Source organism: Lemur catta, chromosome 15, assembly GCF_020740605.2.
Source record: "Lemur catta isolate mLemCat1 chromosome 15, mLemCat1.pri, whole genome shotgun sequence".
NCBI classification, from domain to species: domain Eukaryota; kingdom Metazoa; phylum Chordata; class Mammalia; order Primates; family Lemuridae; genus Lemur; species Lemur catta.
This window is the reverse complement of record NC_059142.1, coordinates 28162477-28188633: the sequence shown is the minus strand read 5'-3', so window position 1 is coordinate 28188633 and position 26157 is coordinate 28162477. Positions and strand designations below refer to the sequence as shown.

General features: G+C 45.2%; 1 protein-coding gene across 3 annotated transcripts in view; it reads right to left on the bottom strand.

Moving 5' to 3' along the window:
* TEX14 (testis expressed 14, intercellular bridge forming factor) overlaps window positions 1–26157 on the bottom strand; it is a 96231-nt gene that overhangs the window by 23966 nt on the left and 46108 nt on the right. For 2 of the 3 annotated variants that reach the window (XM_045525651.1, XM_045525650.1), the window contains 13 exons: window positions 24023–24104; window positions 23061–23191; window positions 21841–21954; window positions 20662–20785; window positions 19352–19530; window positions 13719–13870; window positions 12676–12866; window positions 12097–12247; window positions 9285–10198; window positions 5990–6096; window positions 3186–3311; window positions 2895–2980; window positions 1082–1363 (listed from right to left, as the gene is read on the bottom strand). In XM_045525651.1, coding sequence (XP_045381607.1) covers window positions 1082–1363; window positions 2895–2980; window positions 3186–3311; window positions 5990–6096; window positions 9285–10198; window positions 12097–12247; window positions 12676–12866; window positions 13719–13870; window positions 19352–19530; window positions 20662–20785; window positions 21841–21954; window positions 23061–23191; window positions 24023–24104 — 2639 coding nt within the window. The remainder of the gene's footprint in view (window positions 1–1081; window positions 1364–2894; window positions 2981–3185; window positions 3312–5989; window positions 6097–9284; window positions 10199–12096; window positions 12248–12675; window positions 12867–13718; window positions 13871–19351; window positions 19531–20661; window positions 20786–21840; window positions 21955–23060; window positions 23192–24022; window positions 24105–26157) is intronic. The other variant, XM_045525649.1, reaches the window with a different exon arrangement.

Sequence of the window (26157 nt, the reverse complement as noted above, 5' to 3'; positions counted from 1 at the left end):
CAGGAGGATTGCTTGAGTCCAGGAGTTTGAGGTTGCTGTGAGCTAGGCTGACTCCCTGACACTCTAGCCTGGGCAACAGAGTGAGACTCTGTCTCAAAAAGAAAAACAAAAAAAGAGTGATGTTTGACAAGGAACAGATTCTAAATACCAAAAACCCCGCAAGCCAACAGATTTTCTGCCTAAGATAAAAGATAATTTTAGATGTACTTTTCTTTGATTTATAAGCAGCTCGAAATAATATCCCATACTCTGATTAAGCAAATCACCACCAGGTAGCCTTCATTTTTTTTTTTTTTTTTTTTTTAGACAGAGACTCACTCTGTTGCCCAGGCTAGAGTGCCGTGGCATCAGCCTAGCTCACAGCAGCCTCAAACTCCTGGGCTCAAGCAATCCTTCTGCCTCAGCCTCCCGAGTAGCTGGGACTACAGGCATGCGCCACCATGCCCGGCTAATTTTTTCTATATATTTTTAGTTGTCCAGCTCATTTCTTTCTATTTTTAGTAGAGACGGGGTCTCGCTCTTGCTCTGGCTGGTCTCAAACTCCTGAGCTCAAATGATCCACCCACCTTGGCCTCCCAGAGTGCTAGGATTATAGGCGTGTGCCACCATGCCCGGCCTAGCCTTCAGTTTTAACCTGTAACTCTATAAACTGATGACAGTAAATATTGTCTCTAGGTTCCTCTGGCATGGACACTCTGGGAGCCAGTGGATTTATTTCCAGCTTAGAATACAATGCAAAGACATGGGCAGTGATGGCCCACCCCCACTCCCAGGTAAAGAAGGCTCAATTCCTTGCCATGTTAGACCTAGGGCCAGGGTCAGTGCATGTAGGTTATTTTATTTCCTTTGGACAAAGGGGCCTGTTTCAGTAATAGAAAAACTCATCAATCTCTGGATTTGCCTGTGGGAAACACAGGGAGAAATACAAGGGGTATCCTGCTTTCCCCTAGAATTCAAGGCTCCCAGAAAGGTAAGAAAGGAGAGGGGACCAAGCAAAGGAAATATGCCAGAAAGTGATTTCGTTTTGAGAGCTGGTAACTTGAGAGAGCTCAGCTATCCCGATTCTACCAAATGAACTTACTGGTGAAGCTTCGAGGCCCAGGCTGTCTTCCACACTGGCCACTGTCACTGTCACTGTTGTCTGTTTTGTCAAACTTGCCATTTCCTTCTGGGTCATCATCTTCCCTGTGATACTCTACAACTTGCTGCCAATCCATGTTCTCAGAGCCCCTAATGGGGGGCTGCAGCAGGAGATTAGGCTCATTTTCAGCCTCACTCTCTAAAGTCAAACTACTCTGAGGATGCCAAGGAGGAACTGTGAGCTGCCCAGTAGCTGCTTTCTCTGCCATTTCTCTCACTTCCACTGGGCACAAGAGAAATCAGTGTTTAAAACATCACTGTGAACATTAGAAACAAATGCTTTCACCTTAAAGAGATATGTAATACTATGATAGTTCATATTGTAACAATAATTGCCTTTTTACAGTTGCATCATCCTTAGCTTGTCCTATTTGGTCTGAAGGGGAGGGCAGGGGAGAAGTGATGACAGAGTGAGAGAAGGGAATTTCAGCTGGTTAGCCCAAATAACAGCCCTTGTTGCTGAATTCTGGAGTGGAAGACAGCAGAAAACAGATCCTTTTGCTGTGAAGATTTAACAAGAAAAATGACATCTGAAGTTCCCAGGCTACAACAGCAAATAGAAAGGATTGTATCTGAGTTTGAATAGCCTTCCTAGACTACACTGAGCTCATATTTTGTGGATGTGTACGTATATGCATGTTCTCATTCCAAATGTTCTGTATTTCTGATAATGTCACTTAGTACCAGTATTAAAAAAATAGACACTGTATCCTTTTAAGCTTACAAGATAAAACTGATACAAAGGATAATGCCCACAGGAAATGAGAGTGACAATGTATGCTCTCCACTTTAATAATGTTGTATATCAAATATCTATACAGTAGGTCCTTGAATAATATTATTTCATTCAACATCATTTTATTATAATATTGATGAAAAAAATCCATTCCCAGTTGTGGCAACTATCCATGTGGTGCTTGTGGAGCTTACATGTTCTCCCCATGTCTGCATGGGTGTTTTCCAGGTACTCTGGTTTCCTCCCACATTCCAAAGATGTACATGTTAGAACTGGTGTGTCTAAATTGTCCCAGCATGACCGAGTGTGTGTACGTATGTGAGTGTGCCCTGCAGTGGAATGGTATCCCATTCAGGGTTGGTTCCTGCCTTGTGCTCTGAGCTGCTGACATAGGCTCTGGTCACCCATCACCCTGAACTGAAATAAATGGGTAAATAATTATCTTGCCTGTTTTTATTAATCTTTCATATGTTGTACAGTTCACATTGGTTTATTTCCATGTTTAATGTTCGAAGTGTTTTGGTCTTTATTTAGAAGTTTGGTGATGTTTTGTGACCAGATATAGGCTGCAGAAACCAACATTCCTTCCTTTCCCTTCCCTTTTTCTCCCCCTCCCCTCTCCCTTCCTTCTTGCTCTGTTGAGCAGGCTAGAGTACAGTGGCATTTTATTTTATTTTTTTCAGAGACAGAGTCTCGCTCTGTTGCCCAGGTAGTGGCATGATCATAGCTCACTACAGCCTTGAACTCCTGGGCTCAAATGATCTTCTTGCCTCAGCTTCCCAAGTAGCTAGGACTATACCCACACAGCACCATGCCCAGCTAATTTTTAAAATTTTTTGTAGAGATGTGGTCTCACTATGTTGTCCAGGCTGATCTTGAACTCCTGGCCTCAAGCAATCCTCCCGCCTCAGCCTCCCAAAGTGTGAGGATTACAGGCGTGAGCTACTACACCCATGCCCAGCCACAAATATACTTTAAATTTCATTTTGTCTAACAAAACCCATGACTTTATACTCACTTTTCCATTTTAAGTGTACCTCTCCATCTTTATTATTTCTTGACTTTGCATTATAGATTTCAGAAGACACAGATTCCACACCGATCCTAAGTTGCATAAGTTTTTTCAGGAGGAGAACAGAGTAGACACAAACACATCAGTTTGATCAAGTTCCTCACAGAACTCAAAGCCCACCAGCCCACCCAGAGGAAAGGTCCCCTACTCCCTCAGCCATTCCTGGAGTTGCGCTGGCTCCTTCATACCACCAGAGGGCGCCAGACCCCCCAGTTTTCAAACCACAAGGATCCTTACGTGGTAGCATCCTGGTGAGGGCTGGGTGACCCAGGCGGCCCCTGCTGGTGGCTTGACACGGTGAAGACTGCACTATTTAGCTGTGTGACTTTGGCTTGGGTGCTGGACTCTCCAGGTCTTCCTTGGCTAAGAAATGAAAGAAAGGACTGCGCTAGAAGATCTCTAAGGTTTTTTTCAGTTTCCAAGTTCAGATTTTATGTTTCTAAAAATGCTTTTGGGAAATTTTCAAAGGTAGAAGAAACACACAACTGAAATGTAGTTTTGCCAGACAGAATCTCATCCCTTGGCTGCTGCAGAGCCTCCCCTCTCACAAATGCCATAAATTATAGGTGATGGTTCAGCTGGAGGTTTTTGCTCCTGCCCTTCCATCAGAATTCTCTGGTAACGGGCCCACCTGCCTATCAGTAACAGCACAGTAACTAACATTAGTAAAGATGGTCATGAGGCACCAGGGATCCTGAAGAACATTCAGAGGCCTTCTCACTGAGTTCTAGACCCTCACCTACTCCTAGGTTAGTTCTCTAATTTTGGCAAATGTCAATCTCTCTGGGCCAAAGTTTTCTCATCTGCAAAATAAGGGAGTCTTTTTTCCTCTAAATATTCCATGATTTGCCGGGAGCAGTGGAACATGGCTGTAGTTCCACCTACTCGGGAGGTTGAGGCAGGAGGACTGCTTGAGCCCAGGAGGTGGAGGCCATCCTGGAGAACACAGGAAGACTCCATCTCAAAAAAAAAGGCGGGGGAGGAGAGGTTTATAAATATCATAAATATCCCATGATTTATCATCTATTAAACCAACTTCAAAAATATGTGATTTGTGGCATAGATATGAATTCCCTGTTATCCAAAATGCCCTACTCCCTGGCTGGACCAAAAAGCAGAGAAACTGTTGAATCTGAGAGGTCAGATCTGATTAGCTTCTTTAAAGAGTTTTTTGGCAACAGCTATCAAGAATCTTTAAAATGTTCAAAGGCTTTGACCTTGTAATTCTGCTTCTGGGAATCTATCTTGACATAATCCAAAATGCAAAAAAAAAAAGCCTCATTTATAAGTAACTGTGGCTGTGTTTATAACAGAATAAAGAAAGAAACAACTTAAAATTGAATGATGGAAAAAAAATTGAATGATGGGTGAAATCCAACAATTTCAAAATAAGTTTACAGGGTTGTTTTTTTTTTTGTAAATAACATGGGATAATGCTCACATTCTAACATAAAGTGAAAAATCAGGATATAAACTGCCTACAGGTATAGTAATTGCCACTTTATTTTTTTAAAGCATGCAAAAAGACTAGGTGGATATTTAGGAAAACAAACTTCTCTTTTTCACTTTTGTTCTTTTGGAGGAATAGGGTGAAGCTGAGCAGTGGAGGCCACAACTATGGGTTTTCTTTGCCATCTAATGGCTGTGATGTCACCCCATCTGCTTCGATCAGTAGTGTGAGTGCTAAACCCTCTGATGCCAGTTAGATGAGCCTTCATATTTCCCTTCATAAGGGTAAAAAAATAAACTGATCTAACATGTCTGGCATTTTCCTTCATCCTTCCTTATGTACTTTTTTATTTTTCCTAAGAGACAGGGTCTTCCTCTGTTGCCCAGGCTAGAATGCAGTGGTGCAATCATAGCTCACTGTAAGCTTAAACTCCTGGGCTCAAGCAATCCTCTTGCCTCAGCTTCCTGAGTAGCCGGGACTACAAGAACATGCCACCACACCTGGCTAATTTTTAAAACTTTCTGTAGAAATGGGGTCTCACTATGTTGTCCGGGCTGGTCTTGAACTCCTGGTCTCATGCATTCCTTCCACCTATGCCTCCAAGTGCTGGGATTACAGGGATGAGCCACTGTACCAGGCCTCCCTTATGTACATACTTATCAACAGGAAAGGAACAGCAAAACTCTAGTCATTAGTCTCAATCACCACTAAGGGGAGGAACAAGAAGTTATTTTTTTCTAGGAAAACTGACTTCAAAACTGGGGATTAGTGCTGTCATTTATCTACAGAAAAGAAAAACTAAAACTGATGTACTAGTTTATGCTGAAAAACATTTATCGTCCCTTTAAAAATTCTCCCTACACAAAACAAAATTTGTTTTACATAAGTTCTTTAAAACTCAGTGTTAAAAATTAGCCAGGTGTGGTGGTGGCACAACCCTGTAGACCCAGCTACTCAAGAGGCTGAGGCAGGAGGATCACCTGAGCCCAGGAGTTTGAGGTTGCAGTGTGCTCTATCACACCACTGTACTCTAGCCTGGGCAACAGAGTAAGATCATGTCTCAAACAAACAAACAAACAAAAAAACCTCAGTGTACATATATACTCTCCTCCCAGTGATCTGTGCTAAAGCTAATTCATTTCATTGATCTGGCTGGAAATCAGATACCCCAGAGCAACACTGATATTGTTCAACTTCCCCTCTAGAGTCAGTGATGCTTACTTTAAACAACCCTGGTTTCAATTAATTTGGTTTCTGCAACACTGGTAAATGGAACAGCAGGCATTTCTGTTTATATTAATAAGAAGAACTATCTGGGCAGTTTTAGAAAGCCAAGATGCTTTGCTTTTGACAACTGATGAGTTCTGTCTGATTAACCCGACAGCCACTGGGCCTTTGATGTCTCCTACAAGTTCCTGTTCCACCGCTCTTCCGGCTCACTCAGCAGGAGAAGCTGCCATAAGTCTGCCTCTGCATCGCTCTTCATCACAGTCCCTTTGTCACTCGACATATGAAGACCATTAAGTGACTTCAGGGTCACAGGACAGTCTAAAGGCACGGTGACACAAAGAACAATAAAATGTTGACCTACCTACTGGTATTTTGGTTCCTGCTTCTTTCCAAATTATCCTTGGCTCCTTGAGCAGGCTGAAATTGTTTACCCGCGTTCTGTTTCCCAGGGCCACAAAGAGTCAGTAGCTTAAAAAGCAATAAACATGTTTCAGTGCTCTGACGAGAGAATTCCTCTTCTCTTTACTCGTACATTCTTATTTTCAAAGCCAATCTTGCTAAACGTGTAGAAATAAGCAGACTTACCTAGACAATTTAGCTTTGCATGTTTCATACCTAGTAACCCATCTCTTACCTGGAGGCCTTTACCTAGAAATGCTGGCCCCCAGGAACCTCATCCAGACAGGATGCAAGTGGAAAATGAGTGGACAACATAGAAATGAAGGCCAAACACTTTCTTAAGCATTTTCCATCTACGTTAATATGAAGGCAGATCTTTGTGGCAGGAGCTTTGGGCCTTGGGTTCTAGTCTCAGCTGTACTCAGACTAACTTAAGAGAATCTTGTACTTCAGTTCCTTATCCATAAAACAGGGACAAAAATATCTACCAGTAAGGATGCTATGAAAATAAAATACAATGAAATAAAGACTACAATACTTTGGAAATAGCAAAAGTAAAATAAATGAAATTCTATGCGCTTTATTCAAAGGAAAGACTTTTGGGATCTACTTATCCCAATTTACCATAATTTTAACAAACTTAGTTAATTATGTTTCCTAGCCTACAGCAAATTAAAGCAACAAATGTGGGGTTTGAAAATGGCAGCAAGATGTGTAAAAGTGAGAGGAGGCATAAAAAATTATCACAAGCTCCTTGAAGTATGAGCTCCAATGGGCCTTCGTATGGGCAAACACTCCTCAGCAGGGGCTGAAGATAGCTCTGTATCATGGAGCCTCACAATAACAGATGGTCAGAAAAATGTTACTGTCACCAAGGAAAGGTTAGAATATATTTAAAATATAATCAAAATAGATTTTAGAATAACAGGAAGTTTGTAATGTTTTCATATAATTAAAATTTTAAGAACTAGGAAATTAAAGGAATGAATTTCAATTATCTGAAAATTTCACTTAGATGGAGATCTTTATTCCCTGATGTTAGAAAAAGAGGGCGAACTTTTAAAAGAAAAAATAAATATGGTACAATTGTTTTATATATAGCCATATGTACCAGTAGATGGTTTCCAACAATGGCTGCCATCAATTCCTTCCCTCCTGTCTACCCTATCAGGCCTCCTACCAGGGGCTGGAGTCTATTTTCCTCCCCTTGAATTTGGGCTAGCCTTGTGACTTTCTTTGACCAACAGAAAGCAGTGGAAATGACACAGTTCTAGGGCTGGGACTAGCTTTTAAAAGGCCTGGCAGCTTTAGTTTTCACTTAGAAAGCCAGCTGCCATGCAGTTGAGAAGCTTGGCTGAAGCTTTATCGAATGATGAGAAGCCAAGAGCAGAGAGAGAGGACACTTGGAGCTCAAGGCACCAGGCATGTAAGTGGAGGCTTCTTGGACCTTCTTGCCCAGCCTGACCTCCAACTGAATGGAATCAAGTGAGTGACCCCAGCCAATGACACATGGAACATGGAAAAGAAGAACCACTCAGGTGAACCCTGTCAAATTCCTGACCCACAGAATTGCAAGAAATAATAAACGACTGTTATTTTAAGCCACTAAGTTTGGGGCTTTTTTCTTCTGCTGTTACATAGCAATAGATAACCAACACATAATATACAAAAGTTATTTCTAATAGCTTTCTAGCAAACTCTAATTTTCAATAGAAAAAGAAATATTAGAATCTAAGTAAATTCCTTGAGCCTTCTCTTTATGTGAAAACAAATGCCAATGCTTTTCCAAATGTTCTAAGTGAGGACTGAAGCCTCACTAAAATTCAGTATGGTATGATGAAAGAACACTAGACTATGCATCAGGAGACCTGCCCCTAATCAGGTTGGACCCTGATGGTAGTGTAGCAAGTTTGGGGGCAAGGGGAGAGCTGTTTGCCCTGTATAAGCAAGATAGGGTGCTTGTAAATAGATAATTTTAAACTGGTAATAAAACCTACTAAAAGTTGGCCTGCTTTTTATCATCATGGCCCAGCAATTCTAAAATCCTCCTTCCAATGGGGCAGACCGCTCCTACCCTTCTCCTACCTTGGATCTTGCGAAGTTTAAGTCACCGAGCTTGAGCTTCACACTCTGTTAAACGACAGGGGTGATCCATGTCTGAGGGATCTTCAGCTCTAAAATTCTATGATTCAAGAGGCAGTCCGTTCTCTGTGTGTGAACTTGTTCAAATTCATTCATTCATTCATTCATTCCCTCATTCCTTCAATGACCATTTATCAAGTTCTCTCTATGTGTTAGGCGCCACGCTAGGTGCCAGGACATGGAATGAGTAAGGCTGGGCCCTGTCCTTCAGGAATTCACAGGGGAGCCACTCTGCAACCTCCGGAAGCCTCAAGCTCTACCTCCCAGCCAGCTCCCACGGTGTCTGCCCACCTCCTCTAAGGTGTGTTCTTTGGCCACCAGGTCCCTCAGTCCCCCACTGGTATTTGAGCTACTTACAGGCAGAGCTTGTAATTTATTCATCATCATATCCCAGGGACGAATAGAGCCTCTGCCTTTATAAATGTTCATTAAGTGAATGAATGAATGAATGAATGAGCAACTTAGAATGGGATATATCTGCCCAACATATCTCGTAATTTGAACCATGTGAAATTGCCATACTTGTTTTAACCTATAAAACAGCACAGCGGAGGAGGAAGGAGCAAAGGAAGGTGTGGGAGCCCACATGAAGAACCAGAGAGAGAAAGGAGTAAGAGGAAATTCAGACTTCATTCAGAGATCAAGGAAGGTTAAAATCCAGCCTGAAGTAAACACGTTGGAGAGAGAATCTGAGAAGAGAGCAACCTGGGCTGTCAAGAGATGTGTGGAAAATCTAAAGCAGGGTAAAGACATTGTGTCCAGCAAGAAAATAAGAACCAGAAGTCATTGGGAGAGTGAAGATATTAGCCAAGAAATTTAAGTGGGAAAAAATATAATAAAATTAGTTTTGTGATTAAAAGAACCCAGCAATTTCTTATGGTTCAATCTGATACATACGAAACTACAGAGAAGAACATGGACTGTGTGTTGGGTTTGCAGTGTGAGGTAGAGTATCTACCTTGGAATTCCATCCTAGAGGACTTATTTCCCAAAGCCAAGAGGACCTTGTTTCAAGCTGGTCGCACTTATGTCAGTCCCCGCAGCCAGGTAGGGGACAATGTTGAACCTGGCTTTCGGGTCCTGCTTAGGCTGCCCCTCCCTCCCACTTAGGTTACCTGATGGGCCGTCTCTGACTGATCCCCTGTGCTTTCTTCAGAGACTTGGATGAAAGGTTTCCAGTCACAACCACTTTTTTTCCTGGACCTTTTGCCAAAATGTCCTCCTTGAAAGTCTTTCGCTGTTCTTGGAAACCTTTCTAGGGTTGGGAAATTGCCTCTGTTATCTGGCTGCTGGCCCCCTGATTGCTGCATGACAGGAGGAATATAACTCAAAGCTGGAGGACTCATAGCTGAAGGCAAGTTGTAGACATTTGCAAACTGTCTTGAAGTAGCCCACAAAGACCTGCACTCTTCCTGTTCCTTCTGTATCATCTCAAGCTTATCTATCTTCTGTTGGGCATTTCTCAGCAAACTGGCATTCTGGTGCATTAATGTCTGTGCAATCTTTAGATTGAGCACACACTTACTGATGTACTCCTCAGTCATGGACCTGTTGCTCACATTGCCCTTGGCCTCTCTGGTTGGTTCAGAAAGGCTGAGTGAACCAAGCGAAGCATTTTGCCAGTCCCAGTCCTCAAAGGAGAGCACTGTATCAGCTTCTGAAGAGTTCTCACCCTCATCAAAAAAACAGCAGGCCTCTCTCTCCATCTTATGCAACTCTTCTTCCATGGATTTCAGTTCATCTACCTGGTTTGGTCTATTCCCCTCAAGAGATGAAGCAGCTCCTAGAGGCTCTTCCTCTTTGTCATCTTCCAAGTTCAGGCAGCCTGAGTAGATTTCATTGATTTCGAAGCTGCAGAGGCTTGCCTGATCTAGGCTGGGGCTGCTGGCCTCTTCTGCCACAAATGGATCAGAAGGAGTATCTTGATTCTGAGTCTCCTTGGCAGTCAGACTGGGACCTGGGGCCTGAGGATCTGGTGTTCTTTTCTCAGTGGGAGAAAAGTGACTCCTTGGTGAATGAGGCTGACTGCCTGTTGAAAAGAATGGCAGCATGCAACTGATTAAAGTGATCATATTCAGCAACTAAGCAGCCTTGCCTTGTTCAAGAGGACAAGAATGCGCAAAATAGCTTTTATTTTCCCACTCCCTTCCCAGTTGTGGAAGACCACTGGATACACTCACAGAGAGCGGGGAAGGTATTTCTAACCTAGGTAAAAGTTCCCATTTTGATATGGGATGAGGCTGAACTTTTGGGGAGGGAGTCCAACCCTGGGGGAAACATTCTAAGCTTCATTTACAGTGCGTTCATACATGTATAACTGTCAGGACATGCAAATTACAGGACCCTGAATCTTAAGAACCACATTCATAGCTTTCTTTACACACACAAGAGTTTGACTATTTACGTCAGTTAAAGTTATGCTCTTAGTAAGCATCTGATAAAAGTAGCTGAGATACTGCCCAAGAAGCCACTGCATCATGGGAGGGATAAATAACTCAAAAACAACACCAGGACTGACGACCCACCATCCCTGGTGGACAACTGTACAGCTTGCAGAGAATGGGATAAAGAAGCTAAAATGATGAGAGCTTGGGGGCTACTCTGGAGGCCTCTGGCCCTGTCAAAAGGAGAGTAACAGGGAATGGTTGTTTGGCTGGATGGCTTGAGTTCCAGCTCTGTAACAATCTCACTGTGATCCTGAGCAGGTCACAACCTCTCTGAACCTTACTTTTCTCGTCTGTAATATGAGGGCATTAAGACTGATGATTCCAAGGCCCTTTCTAGCTCTAAATTCTAAGGTTTTCAAATGCACTAAAAAGCAGTAAAAGCTGGGCATTCTGGTGCATGCCTGTAATCTCAGCTACTCAGGAGGCTGAGGCAGGAGGATTGTTGAGGCAGGAGGATTGCTTAGCCCAGGAGTTTGAGACCAGCCTGGGCAACATAGTGAGACCCTGTGTCAAGGAAAATCAAAAAAGTAGAAAAAAGGTTGGAAGGAAAGACCAAAATGTTAACAAATTTTTTCTAAGTGGCAGAATTAAAATGGTAAGTAATTTTTTTCTTTGTACTCTTTCAAATTTTCGATAACAAGCAGACAGTAGTTTTCAATTTTTTTTTTTTTTTTTTTTTTGAGACAGAGTCTCACTGTGTTGCCCGGGCTAGAGTGAGTGCTGTGGCGTCAGCCTAGCTCACAGCAACCTCAAACTCCTGGGCTTAAGCGATCCTACTGCCTCAGCCTCCCGAGTAGCTGGGACTACAGGCATGCGCCACCAGGCCCGGCTAATTTTTTCTATATATATGTTTAGTTGGCCAGATAATTTCTTTTCTATTTTTAGTAGAGATGGGGTCTTGCTCTTGCTGAGGCTGGTCTCGAACTCCTGACCTCGAGCAATCCACCCGCCTCGGCCTCCTAGAGTGCTAGGATTACAGGCATGAGCCACCGCGCCCAGCCCAGTAGTTTTCAATTTAAAAATAATTTTTATTTGTGAAGGAATTAGAGAAATTCTTAACAGGCAGGGAGTGGTGGCTCATGCCTGCCTAGCACTCTGGGAGGCTGAGGCAGGAGGATCGCTTGAGCCCGGGAGTTTGAGGTTGCTGTGACCTAGGCTGATGCCACAGCACTCTAGCCCAGGCAACAGAGTGAGACTCTGTCTCAAAAAAAAAAGAAAGAAAGATAAATTCAATTTAAGAGTAATCATGTTAAAAATAAACTCATTGTTACTACTTAGTTCTGGATCCACGCCAGGTATATATGGAGCCCCAAAAGTTTAACTTCATTATTTTAAGGATATTGATTTTTCCCTAACACATCCATCTTTTCCCAGCATAAGTTATATGTACAGCTTGGAGTAGATGATTAGTTACAGCTTATGTCACTCTCAGAACACAACTGTGACAAAGTGATGCTTAACCTGTGAGTTAAGGCCATACCCGTTTCCTTTAGCTCTTTGATTTCCAAGTCAGAGGTCTCTTTTGGATGTTCTGAAGTCAGTCCTAGATAGACATTGACATCAGGATGGAGTTCATATCTCTGCACCCTGGAGCTCTCAGTTGGCTGAGTCCTCTGGGCTCCAATAAAATCCTGTAACACAGGAAATATTGTCAAGGACATATTCACAGTCATCTGAATGTCACTGGGGTTTTAGAAACCAATTGAGGTATCAGATAAACTCCTATTGGGTAGGCTGACTGTAGTCCTAATTAGTTAAGTTATTGTTATTATCAATACCTTGAAAGCAATAATAATAGCTACCACTCATTGAATCTCTACTATGTGCCTGCAGTGTGCCCCTAGTGTGTGTTGAACCTCCCCTGCTCCCCTCCTCAATTCCCTGCTGCTCTCACCAAGTTAAGCAGTTAGGCTTTTCTCAGCTACATAGAAAGGGTATAACCAAATGAGGATTTCCAAAATTTCTTACAACTTGGTCTCTAGCTTCGTCTTGGTCTCTTACTCCCTATTCTCCTGAGATGGGTAGGTAGAAATAAAATCCCAACAACTTCAGGGCTTGCCTTTAAGTCATTCTTCAGAATATACCGGATATCTTGAAGGTTCATAGTTCGGTCTTTCGGCTTGACCTGGAGGCCTGACTTAACAATATCATAGTAAGGTTTCGGAAGCCTGACATCAGCTTCTAAATAATTTCCCAAGACTATAGCTTCTTTAATGACTGAGCCGTCTAAGCCATTCCAGGGTATGTTGTCTGGAAGGAAAAAGTCATAGGAAGGAGTAACATTAAGAAATCAGGAGGTAGAAGGGGACAAAAAAATGAAATGAGATGAAGCTGGGCAACCTCAGTCAAGTCACTCAACCCCTTTAAACATTGATTTCTCTCTGTAGAAAAACTACCTGGAAGCTGAATTACAAACAAGAAGCTACTTTACCCATTTACCAAGGAAATCCTGCCACAAAGATAGGAAATAGTAGTGTCAGCGTCACATACACACAGGCTCCCTGCTGGCAGACCTGGGGGCCAGAAGGGAGTATTTCATGGCATTAGGCTAGGTAGCTGAATGCATTCATTTCATAGATGGAGTGGTTTTGCCTCTGGGACTGCAAACACTGAAAAAGGCAGCTGACTCCCTCAATGAATGTGGGGTGTGTGTGTGTGCGTGTGTGTGTCCTTCTCTTGAAGGATTCCTTCTGTCTTCAGATGTGATCACTTTCTTCACATTAGAGTCCTATGGTTTGGAAGGGCATCCATTTCTTTCAGGTGACACTGTTTATACTTCTACTGGACGCTGGGGTGTGTTTGATTTCATAGTTTACTTCTCCAAGGCCAGCCTTTTGCATTCATTTACAAGTCCTTAAGGGGTACCTCACAGAGACCCTACGTATTGACAATATTCAGTACAAAAGTTTTGCTTGGATTTAATGCATCATCACTGTCATGCAGATGGGTGAGTCTCGCTGAGTCTTAAAGAATAGTTAAAAGAGAAAGATTTCTGGGAGATCACCTTATATCTTCCATAAGCATAAAACTAAGTAACTTCTGGGGGAAAAAATACAATCTAACAACAGGGACTCTGGTCAACCATTAATAATCTTGATCTACCTGTTAAAATCTCCTGTATCATCACAGAAAAGCTGTAGATGTCCGACTTCACTGCGGCTGCCTTCTGTAAGATCACTTCTGGTGCAGCCCAGCTGTACAGCTGGGCAGGGAGGGGTACTCGAGTCAGGTCCCTGTGTACACCTCCATCCTGGCTACAGAAGAAAACACACAAGGGCAGGACTCATGCCTTAAAGGGTCTTTTGATCACTACATAGTGCATCTGTAAAATTTTTGCCTATCAAGACTGACAACTTCCTTGAGCTTCCACAAACCTAGCTAGACACTGAGCTAAGCCACACTGGCTCAGAGGTGTTTCAACACCTTACCCACCCAGGCCTCCCCCGACCCCCATCTCAGCTGATCACTCTCTCCTACTCACCTACTCCACTCTCATCACAGGGGCCTTCCTTCAGTCCCTCCAACATGCCAAGAACGCTACCACCTCAGGTTTTTGTACCACTGGCCTGGCATGCTCTCCCCATAGATCCTAGAGCAACTAGCTGCTTCTTGTGACTAGTGAATTACTTTGAAAGTCACTCCTTAGAGAGGCCTTCCCTGACCACCTAATCTAAAGTAGTCCTGTTTTATTGGCTTCAAGCACTTACCTGAATTTTTTGCTCAGATATTTAGTTTATTATCTCTCTCCCCTCCACTAGAGAGTCAGCTCCATGAGAGCAGGCACGTTATCTGCCTTTTATTCACTGTATCCCTGAGCTTACACCAGAGCCTGATGCTTGCTGTTGAATAAATGAACGTAAGACTCTTTCAAGACACCCCCCCATCAAGCCCCATCTGCTTTATCAAAGCCACCTGGGACTTCTCCAACTCCTCATGATTGCTTTTTTTTTTTTGAATGGGGACTTGCTCTGTCACCCAGGCTGGAGTCCAGTGGCGCAATCATAGCTCACTGCAGCCTCAAATTCCTGGGCTCAAGCAATCCTCCTGCCTCAGCCTCCCAAGTAGCTGGGACTATAGGTGCATGCCACTACACCTGGCTAATTTTATTTTATTTTTTAGAGATGGGGTCTCACTGTGTTGCCCAGGTTTGTCTCGAATCCCTGGCCTGAAGCAATCCTCCTGCCTCAGCCTCCCAAAGTGCTGGGATTATAGGCATGGGCTGCCACACCCAGCCCTCATGATTGCTTCTTTTCTGAACTCTTGCCCTCTTGGGAGTGAGCACTCTCATTTCAGCATTCAAAGGTTCACTCGTTTGCGTGAATAACTCATCTTCCCAACCAGACTTCCTAAGAGCTAAGTCAGAGCATCCTAAAGGTCTTCTGGGCCAACAAGAGTCCTCAGGGTGAAGTCAGAGATGATTTCTGCCCACAGCTGTTGTGAGAATCAAATGAGATCATAGATGCAGAAACACTCCATGAGCCACAAAGCATTTTGCCAAGTAAGGAATTAGTATGAGCATTATGGGAAGCATTTAGTAAAGACTTGACTGCTGGTTTTCAAAAAAAGTTTTCAAAAAGAAAGTGATAGCAAGTTTTTTGCTGACCTGGTGTGAGGACAAATTTTAGAGGATGGGATGGGCTTCTCAGACTTTGAGCAAACTCCCTAAATAATGTTTCTTCCAGCAAACCTTTTGATAGAGGGCACTGAGTTCAAGAAGTCATGGTGTTATAAAATCTGGTACTGACTTTTTAGTTACACTGCTGAATAGTTAGGTGTGGCCTGGTGTGGTGTGAACAGTGTGGATGTGTGTGCAAATTTAATATATAAATATTTTTATATTTAATGTATAAATTTAATATTTGTATGTACCTTACATAATTATGTGTTAAATTAATATAAATTATATTAGCAACGCAGAAAACACAATGGAGTGTTTTATTGTCAGAGATGTATTCTGAGAACCTAGCTCTCTTGGCTTCCCAAGCTCGGGGGCAATTCTTCAAGAGAAACACCCTTCTCAGGCCTGCCAAGCTTGTCTAAGGCCCTAGCAAAGGACAAGTCACTTATAACCAGGATTTTAAATCCCTTCTTTCCTATTTCCTCTCACCTTCTGCCCTTACAACCCCTTCTTCCTCCTCTGTTAAAGCTAGCTGGGAGTGGGGGACTTCTTTTCTGGCTCTTACTCTAGAACAGTTATTTTTCTGGGCTTCAGCTTTGACATCATTAAAATTACATTTGGCTGCAGCTATGTGACACCATTTACAAGGTCAGTTCCAGCTCTAAAGATTCCATTACGGAGCAGCTGAAGGATAGGAGAAACTGCTGCATCACTTCTACACCAAGAGATGGAACGCTACCCTTGACAATGACATTCAACAAACAGATGTGCCCAAGTAGAATGTTACCAAAAATAAATGCGGAATTAAAGGCTATTTTGGGTTCCTGGATAATCAACTCACGTCATCAGCTTTCAAAGAAGGGTACGCAGTTACGGCTGCAACTGCTTGCTGACTGACATTTCTGCCTGCATTGCCATTCTGAGATCAAGAAGCCCATATGAGAACTCACACCTTCCTACCATACCCCGTCCCGCTGGACTTCCCAGGAGCACTCACAGACCCTGATTACCTCCTACCCTCTCACTTGGCCAGCTGTTCACCCCTGCTCCTCTCTGTATTTCACTTTTTTCCCTTCTATTTTGGCTCCTTGGTCACCACCAGGCCCTGTCCCATGGCCTCCTAGTTGATCTTCCTGCCCTCAATCTCCAATCCAGCCTGCCCGTATAGCCTGGAGGCATCCTCCTCCACCTGGTTCTAGCCCAAACTGCACCTCTATCCAACCAATTGGGTAACTTCACATGATCCCTTCACCCCTCTGGGCCTCAGTTTCCTCATCTATAAGAGTACAGGGTTGGGCTGGGCCATCTCCAAAGCACCATTTCACTCTAAGATTCACATTGCCACTGGAGAGCAAAAGTAGAGAAAGAAACTGTTATGCCTCCATAGCAACAGCAGATGGCGCTCAATCACTGAGAAATAATGGATTCTGTCACAGCCTTCCTAAAAGGCCAATGGTGTTATCAACAGCAAAAACCCCTGAACCCCTTAGCTTTCACTGCTCCTGAACACACAGCCAAAGTGGTCAACTCTGAACCATCTCAAGTTTTTCCATCATCTAGACTCATCCAATCATTTAAGAAACATTTACTGAGCACTTATCATGTGGCAGGCCCTGAGCTGGTGACGAACTCGCTATCTAGCGGGGCCAACACACTTCTATAGAAATGACTGAGGTGCACTGGAGGGATACACGTGAGAGGAATATGCAAAGTGCCTCATGGATGAGGGCATCAGTGGTAGGAGACTGTGTCTGAAGGGAGCTTAAAAGACTAAAGAGAGCTGGGTGCAGTGGCTCACATCTGTAATCCCAGCACTTTGGGAGGCCAAGGCAGGAGGATTGCTTGAGATTAGGAGTTTGAGACTACTCTGGACAACATAGTGAGTCCCCATCTGTATAAAAAATAAAAATATCAGCCAGGCGCAGGGGTGCATCCCGCTATAGTCCCAGCTACTTGGGAGGCTGACAGGAGGATTGCTTGAGCCCAGGAGGTTGAGGCTGCAGTGAGTCATGATGATGCCACTTCACTCCAGCCTGGGCAACAGAGTGAGAGCCTATCTCCAAAAAAAAAAAAAAAAAAAAAAACCGAAGAGGTGTGTACCAGGTATCCCAGATATAGAGAGCAGCTCTGCAAAAAGGCATGGACTGAAAGTGGCTTCAAATGGCCAGAGGGCATTGGGGCAGTCATCAGGGTGGCTCTGTGGGTGGAGCCCCACCTGGGAAGGCTTTCACTCCCTGCAAAGGTGCCTTGACTTAACCTTGTAGGCAATGAGGAACCCCTGAAAGGTTTTAATTCACACTAAGAATGGACCAGATATGAGGTGAGCAGCTCAAGTGGCCTGTGCTCATTCCCAAGTAGAAACCTACAGCAGTTCATCACACCCTAATGACTGCCCTGCTCTCTCCTGCCCCAGCATAGCAGCCCCTTCTAGAGACACAGGAGCCAGAGGGTTCTTATCATCTCAACCTATAAGTCATGCATGACACCATAATGCTCAAGAAAACCTCTTCCACAGCATCCCAGTGTTCTCAGGATGAAATTCAAACACCTCACCAGGGCCCACAAGGCCAAGCACAATCTGGCCTCTGCCCTCTTCTCTAGGCAGAGGGATAAGAGGCACTCAAGGTCTGGGGAGGTGACTCTTTCAGTTTCATTCATTCAAAAAACATGCTGGCCAGGTGCAGTGGCTCATGCCTGTAATCCTAGCACTTTGGGAGGCTCAGGCGGGAAGATTGCTTGAGGCCAGAAGTTCAAGACCAGCCTGACCAAGAGCAAGGCCTCGTCTCTACAAAATATAGAAAAATTAGCTAGGCATGGTGGCATGTATCTGTAGTTCCAGCTACTGGGGAGGCTGAGGCAGGAGGATTGCTTCAGCCCAGGAGTTTGAGGTTGCAGTGAACTATGATGATGCCACTGCATTCTAGCTCGGGTAACAGAGCAAGATACTGTCTCCAAAAGCAAAAAAAATGCTGAGTGCCCACTGTGTGAAGGCCTGTGCTAGGCATTTGAGAAGCAGCAGTGACTACAGTGACTAAAACAGAAATACCTGCCCTCATGGAGCTTTTCATCTAGCAAGAGAAGTGAATTCTGAAGTGTGTGAGAAAGAAAGGCCTGCAAGAAACTCAGAAACAAAGCTGGGGCGGGGGCAGGGGCAGGGTAAGAGGAGGTAGGGAGTTCTAAGCCAGGGATCTGCCCAGTGGCTGAGGCCTCAGAGAAGAGCAGCATCAACACTGGGCAAAGGCTCAGAGCTGAGGATGGCAGCAAGCAAGTGCAGGGGAGATCTCTGCCTCTCAGAGCTTGGGGACGAGAAGTGAGGGTCAGTCCCCAACTCTCAGAAGGACTTTGACTCCAGGCAAACAGAAAATTAAGCTCATCCACCAACCTTTGAATGAGGACATTGTTTTTGCCTGCCTCTCACTGTGCTGAGCCCCTTAAGGGTAAGGCAGGCCCTTCACGTCCACCAGCCCAGTGCTTGGCCTGGACATAGCAGGTGTGACAGGCCATCAGGCTCATCAGCACCCATCACATTCTCCCTCCTTCCAGGATGCACAGCTAAGGCACGTTTCTCAGCCTCCTACAGTAAGAAGGTGATTGGGCTGTGGCCACTGTCAAGTGGGAAGCAATGATATTACCCACTTGGGGCTGCTCCCAAACCCCACCGTGTTCCCTCCATGCTCTCTCTGTTGCTCAACGACCACCAACACAAATAACGTAGTAGGGGACAGAGGCTCGGAGGCTGGCAGAGCCACAGATGGGAGAGACATGGAACACTGCCCCTCTGTAATACACCTACTAGACTGCAATGTGAGTGAGAAATACTCGTTGTGTTCAGCCACTGAAAATTTTGGAGTGGACAGCTACAGCATATATTCACATTGGCTAATATGAGCTCTTACTTATTAAATGTTTATTAAAATGTCCTGAATAGAAGTAAGTTCCCCAAAGTCCCTCCAGGCTTGGCAAACAGAGTAAGGCATTTGGGAAACCTCTTCATTCACTGAGGGGCAGTTCAGCTTACCAATGAGAAGGAGTCCCACCCAGATCAGATTCTGCCTCTACAGCTAACGTCCCCCAGGGACTTTCTTCAGGAGGAAGTCACACAACAGGTTGCACCCACCTTTCCATCATGTACTCCAGATTGGTCAGCCTTGCTTCCCCTGGGGAGACGACATGGACAGCGTAAGAGCTGAGGGAGCGATGGATAAACCCCCGAGAATGCAGGTATCTCAGGGCATCGGAGATCTGGAGCAGTAGGTGCACAATCACCTCCATGTGCAGCACCGGGAACTGGGACCGCTGCAAGCAAGAGATAAAACACCAGGAATAAAAGGGACCAGGCCCCTGACACTGTATTTCCAAAATCTTTCCATTTGATCCTCACAGGTCCCTAGGGTCCCCATCTTACAGATGGAGAATCTAAAGCTCACTGAGGCTAAAGGACTGGCCTCAGGTCCCACTGACCCAGGCCCCCTGGCTCCAAACCTAGACTCCTTTTCCTCCGCTGAGCTGCTTCATACCATAAACAATGAAGAGAAAGTTCCAAAGCCTGGTATGTGGATCCAGGGTTGGCCTGGGGAAAACTGCCAGGGGAGGTTCCATGCCCTGTCCCCTCCCTGTCCAAGCCCCTGCTGCTGGGAGAGCCTGGAAGCTCAAAGGACCCCACAGGATGCAGATGACCAATTCAGCCCCTCATCCCAATCAGATAAACTAGAAAGTTCCTTCTAAGAGGACAGAAATTCATATACATCAGTGCACCCAGATGACTGAAGTCATAATGGGTCTCTCCTCCAGAGAAATGTCATTTTAAGGTAATGCCCTCACCCAAGGGAAAAAGGAAAAAGAGAATACTAATAGGAGGTCCTCAGGCAGGAGGAATGGCAAACTTGGGACAAGGGCAAATGGCAAATTTGGGGTAAGGGCCCTGCAATGAAGGTCTTTAGAACAAAATCAGAAAAAAAATCAAATCCTCCAGGAGCTCTCTGTAGCCATAACTCAGCCCAAAGCATACTTCTCAGGGAATCTGTCGGCCATGGAAGATGTTCTCTAACCCCAAAGAAATTTGAGAGAGAGGGGAATGACATAGACCTCTATGTAAACAAAGCAGGATAGCGCACAAGTAAAAAACGTAGAAAAATAAAGCCAGGGGCTGCCGAATTACAGTTAGCAAGAAACGTGTCTGTGTGTTTCTGGGTCTGCTGCACTCACAGATGTGTGATAAAGAAGCAGAACTGACAAAAATGAAACCACAGTAGTTCTAAGCACGTACTTATCAGCCTTAAATGGCTCATTATACAGCCTGCATAAAGTAAAAGAATGAAGAGATTTATTTTCCATGCACACATGAATGGGATCTCCGCAGCTGGGGTGGGAGAGGGGAAAGGAGCGGGGAGGGCAGCTAGGGGAAAAGCCATGAAAACAGCCATTTACTCGTTCATGGAGGATGCTGAACAGCGTGCCCACGGTGACGCGCTCGTACACGAGGCGGGTTTGCTCCAGGTCCTGAGACAGGCACACAGCCATCAGCTGCAGCAGGTGTGGGTGCCGCAGCTTGCTGCAAAAGAGAAGAAGCTTCAGGTGGCAGAGAGGGAAGGAGGACATGATGAAAAAATGGGTATTGCCCTTTCTCTAGGCCCTTTGAACACATTCTAAATGAATAATTTGTATACAACATTTTTCTAAGAAAACAGGATGGGGTGTGGGTTGGGTGGGGCGGTCTCTGGTGGTGGAATCTGTGGCCTTTTGCTGATCAGACCCTGGGAGCTTAGAGCCATCAATGACAACAATGATAATGTCACTAAGAGCTCCTGAGTAAAGCACTCTGCATAATTCATCTCAGATCCTAATAATCACCTGCAGGAAACGTATCCTCATAGTCATTAGGAAACAAATGTCAAGGAAATGTCAGGAGCTCACCCAAGGACACACACCCCACTCAGTCTCACATCAGAGTCCATGTTGTATCTACACATTCTTTCAGCTTTCTTGGGTCCCTTCAGGGTAACTTCCCCAAAAGGAAGAATCTGGCCTCTCTAGATGCCCTCTACAGAAATTGAGTGGCCTTCTCAGGACAGCACTCAATAAGCCTGGATCCATTTCAGGGCCTCAGTTGCCCTGTTGTAAACCCATGAATTTAGAGCCTGCCCTAGCAAGAACTGAAGGACCCAACCCTGGAGGCCCAGGAAACCTAAGGTCCGAAGACCCATGAGCATGTCCTCAATGGCAGAGACATGGTTCCTCAGACATCAGGATCTCATGCACAACCACGCTCTATGAAAACAAGACAGCCACACGCTGTCCTAATGGGGACAAAATGGGTGGGTCTCAGGGGCTGCAGCAGGAGGCTGGACCATTCAGGGTTACAGGACAGCTGACAGAGTTGAGCCCCTCACCACCACCATTCCCACTGCTCAGGCTGTTCATTAATTCCTCTTTCTCTTTATTGGCAGTCCATGGAAGTCAAGTCGACCGATTCCAATGGTCAGGAAATGCTGGGGCTGAGGGGAGCTGGTGCTCCACACCCCAGGGACAGCCCTGTATATCCCGGAACCTGGGTCTGCAAAGAGACCTGGGGCTGTAAGGGGCCTGGCCCTTGGGCCTCCCTCTCACCTGCTGTGTTCCTGCTCAGCAATTAACAAGTCAGCCAGCCGCAGCCTGCTGCAGTGAGGGTGGGTGGGGAGATTCAGCTCTTTTACTGTGACCCTGCTCCCGTTCCACACCAGGCTACAAGGGAAGGAGAGAGTTTGAACAGAAAGGGGTAAACATCCACTTCAGGGAGTGAGCTTTTCCCAGAGAAGTGGTGTCTACACAGAACCTGTAACACCCACTAGCCACTGCTGGGTCCTCCCTCCCACTACTGTCAGGTACTAAAGCACCCTGGGGAACTTAGGTGCAGGTGCCAGGAAGTCACTGGGAGTGAGTGACTTGATCAGGTTTATATTTTAGAAAGACAACGGTACCTGCAGTGTGGAGAATGGGTAGGACAGGGGTGGTCCAGAGAATGGGAGGCCAGTTAGGAGGCCAGTCCAGGTGAGGGATGGTAATGACTTGGGCAAAGGCAGCAGCAATGAAACAGAGAAAAAGAGACCAGATAACAAATCTGTGGCACGGGCAGGAAAACAAGGAGCAGACGTGGGCACGACAGAGGGCCTTGCAAATTTGGCAGAGGCCTTTTAGGAGGTTATATCTTCTGAGCACGAAAGAGGCATCCAGGTTCAAGGAGGGTGAGAGACCTCGGCCAAGATAACTCCCATGACCCTGCAGGGGCTAGGTCTCTGGGGATTGAGAACACCCTAGGGACTTTTGTCATGACCAAATCCTGTTACTGCCACTTATGCTGGATTTGCCTGGTGAGAGCTGCAGCTGCTACCTACTCCAGTTTCTACAGGGGCATCAATATCCTTCTGCCTATATCAGAGGCAAGATGGTCACCACCAAGCTGCCTCTAACTTTTTAAAAAGCAGAAAGGTTAAAACATTGGATTAAATTAATCTTTCAGAGCAGTAGTTCTCCCCCTAGAGGACATATGGCAATGTCTGTAGACAGCTTGGTTGTCATAGCTGCAGGAGTCATATGGCCCTGCTACTGACACTGGTGGGTAGAGACCAGGAATGCTCCTACATATCCCACAATGCACAGGACTGCCCCAACAACAAAAGATCATCTGGCCAAAAACAGCAATAATGTCCAGGTTGAGAAACCATGATTTAGACACATGTTCTTAAGAGCTCCCCGTGTTTGAGCAGAAACCCTCCACACAAGGAAGTCACACGCAGCCCACTCTTCCCATGGGACAAAATCAGACCTTCCACTGGCCAGCCCCTGCTTACTTGGTCATGACCATGTGGGGGCCACTGAAGAAACAGAAGGTGGGCTCATCATCAGCTTGAATCACTTCCTTTTCTCCAATGACTGGAAGAGATCCTAGATAGGCAAGCTGCGTCCCCCCTGTGAGGTAAAACTGAAATAAAGCACAACCTCAGATTGTGGGGAGAATCGTATCAGCCAGCTGAAATAATGACAGCTGCTACTTACCAACTTGCTGAATACCCCTATACACTGGACATTATTCTTTATGTTATCTTTAATCTTCCTATAAACCTTGCAAAGTTGTGTTATTCTTTTTCTTTTACTAATGAAGAAACCGAGTCTCCTAGAAAGAAGTCAGATGCCTGCCTGAAGCGCCATAGCTAGGACCAAACCCAGGACTGTGAGGCCAAAGCCAGCATTCCTTCTCCCCCACTGACCCCCAGGCTGCCTCAGCACAAAAGAATCAGGAGTGTGGCCAAGCTGTTATTGAACATTACTCATCCACCCATTAATGTTTCCAACAGTCTCTTTCTTTGATGGACAGAACCAAGCACCCAAAAGATACTATTTGCCCTCAAAATATTTCTCAGCTTAAAATTTCAATTCCTTAAAAGCATTCCAACCATAGTCACAAGCCTGTGGGAGGGCAAGGTCAGTAAGGAAGCAGACCCATGGGGCCAGCATATCTCTCCGCCTCTCTGTTAGAGAGAATATGTCTGGGGCCTCCACTGAGAATTAAAGGACCATATTCTAAACTCCCCAAATCTAGCCCAGGACCATGCAAGGGAATTCTCCAGGGTTTTGACCATTTGTCAGTAAAGGCAGGAACACTAAGAGATACCTTTCCCTCAGAAGGGACAAAAAGGGGAAAAAAATCACTTTGGTGAGGACAAGAGGGAGGAGTTGGACAAAGGTGGGAGATGGGGCCAGGCGATCCTGCAGTTAGTCCCGCAAACGCTGGCTGTCACCGGCAACCTCTTACCTTGCCAAAGCCAAAGCTGTAGATGTTTTGGGCAGAAATGACTCCAGCTTTAAGCAGTCGGTTAGGAGAGCCATTAGGGCTTCTAGAAATATTTAAAAGAGGGAGAAAAACTAAGAATTGATAACTCATATTCAGAGGAACAATGCTGAACCAAGTTTTCAGAATGTACAGTTGATTTTGTCTTTACTACTTGACTGTTTATCACAGAACTAAAGAAAGTGTAATAGCCAGCCTCTGAGAGGGCCCCGCGATTCTCACCTCCTGGTAGTCGTGCCCTTGTGTAGCCCCTCACAGGTCAGACAGGGCTGACCTGCGAATTCAAGAGGATAATGCAGAAATTATGACTCTCATCACGTCCCTTCCAAAGCTAGATCCGCCAGGGCTTTTGCCCTGATCTCTCTCGGATCATCTACTCTGGAGGAAGCAAGCTGCCATGATGTGGGGACACTCAAGAAGCCCTATGGAGAGACGCAACACCCAGCACCAGGGTGTGAGTGAGCCACCCTGAAACTGGATCCCTCACCTCCAGTCAGGCCTTCAGATGACCACAGCCCTAACATCTTGAGTGCCACTTCATGAGAAACCTTGAGCCAGAACATCCGAGCTAAACCATTCCCCGATTCCTGACTGACAGAAGTTGTGTAAGATAAAAATGTTTACTGTCAGCAGGGCATGGTGGCTCACGTCTGTAATCTAATCCTAGCATTCTGGGAGGCTGAGGTGGGATGATCGCTTGAGGCCAGGAGTTCGAGACAACCCTGGGCAAGAGTGAGACCCTGTCTCTACTAAAAATAGAAAAAAAATTAGCCAGGCATGGTGACCCATGCCTGTAGTCACAGCTGCTGTGGAGGCTGAGACAGGAGGATCACTTGAGCCCAGGAGTTTGAGGTTGCAGTAAGCGGTGATGATGGCCACCACATTCTTGCTGGGGCGACAGAACAAGATAATGTTTCAAAAAAAAGAGAAAGTTTATTGTTTGAAGCTGCTAAGTTTGGTGGTGTTGGTGGCAGGGGGGGAGGATGTGATTCATTATGCAGTAATAGATAACAAATACAGATGGTCAGAGTTGGAAAGAATCACAAAGCATATCTTGTTCAACTTTCTCATTTTACAGACAGGAAAACTGAAGCCCAGGGATGGGAAACCTGCTGGTCTGAGGTTAAGAAGAGCAGGGACCAGACCCTGAGGCTGCTCATTCCAGCCACTGCTCTTCTCACATACCACACCAAAACCATCACCTGCACACCAGGGCCTGCATTAACTGAAGGTGAGTGGTGATGCCTTATATTTCTTTGGCTCCTGCAGCCTAGCATGTGTCATGCATGCAGTAGGTGATCAGTTGATGCTTGCTGATTGAGTAGTTTCAGCTCAGATGGAAGCAAAAAACATTCTGCTGCTGCTGGTCACTTTCCCTTTCTTGGCAAATGGCAGAAACAGTGAGAGGACAGTGAATATTCAGTCCCCACCCACATCAGGTCTGAGGCCCCATATGCTACTATTCCTGAGCAGGAGTAAATGCTTTACTTCTGTGTTTGGAAGAATTTTAGCCTCTATCTCCTTAGTAACTCATCAGTGGCAGGCTATATCTTCCCTACTTTAAGCTGTTATAGTGGTGGTTTTTTTGTTTTGTTCTGTTTTGTTTTGAGACAGTGTCTCACTCTGTCACCCAGGCTAGAGTGCCGTGGCATCAGCCTAGCTCACAGCAACCTCAAACTCCTGAGCTCAAGCGATCATCCTGCCTCAGCCTCCCGAGTAGCTGAGACTACAGGTGAGTGCCACCATGCCCAGCTAACTTTTTCTATTTTTAGTTGTCCAACTAATTTTTTTTCTATTTTTTAGTAGAGACAGGGTCTTGCTCTTGCTCAGGCTGGTCTTGAACTCCTGACCTCAAGCAATCCTCCTGCCTCAGCCTCCCAGAGTGCTAAGATTACAGGCATGAGCCACTGCGCCCGGCCTAAGCTTCTATACTGTTGAAGAGAGGATTCTGAAGTTTAGACTGAGGTAAACTGGACATCCCAATTTATAGCTGATGTCCTAGCATCATTATTGATAGTGTCCCTTTGACTGTCAAAACAGCCAGTAGATGATAAGCTATATGGTCACCCTTATTTAAGCACACAGACCATAACAAAAAG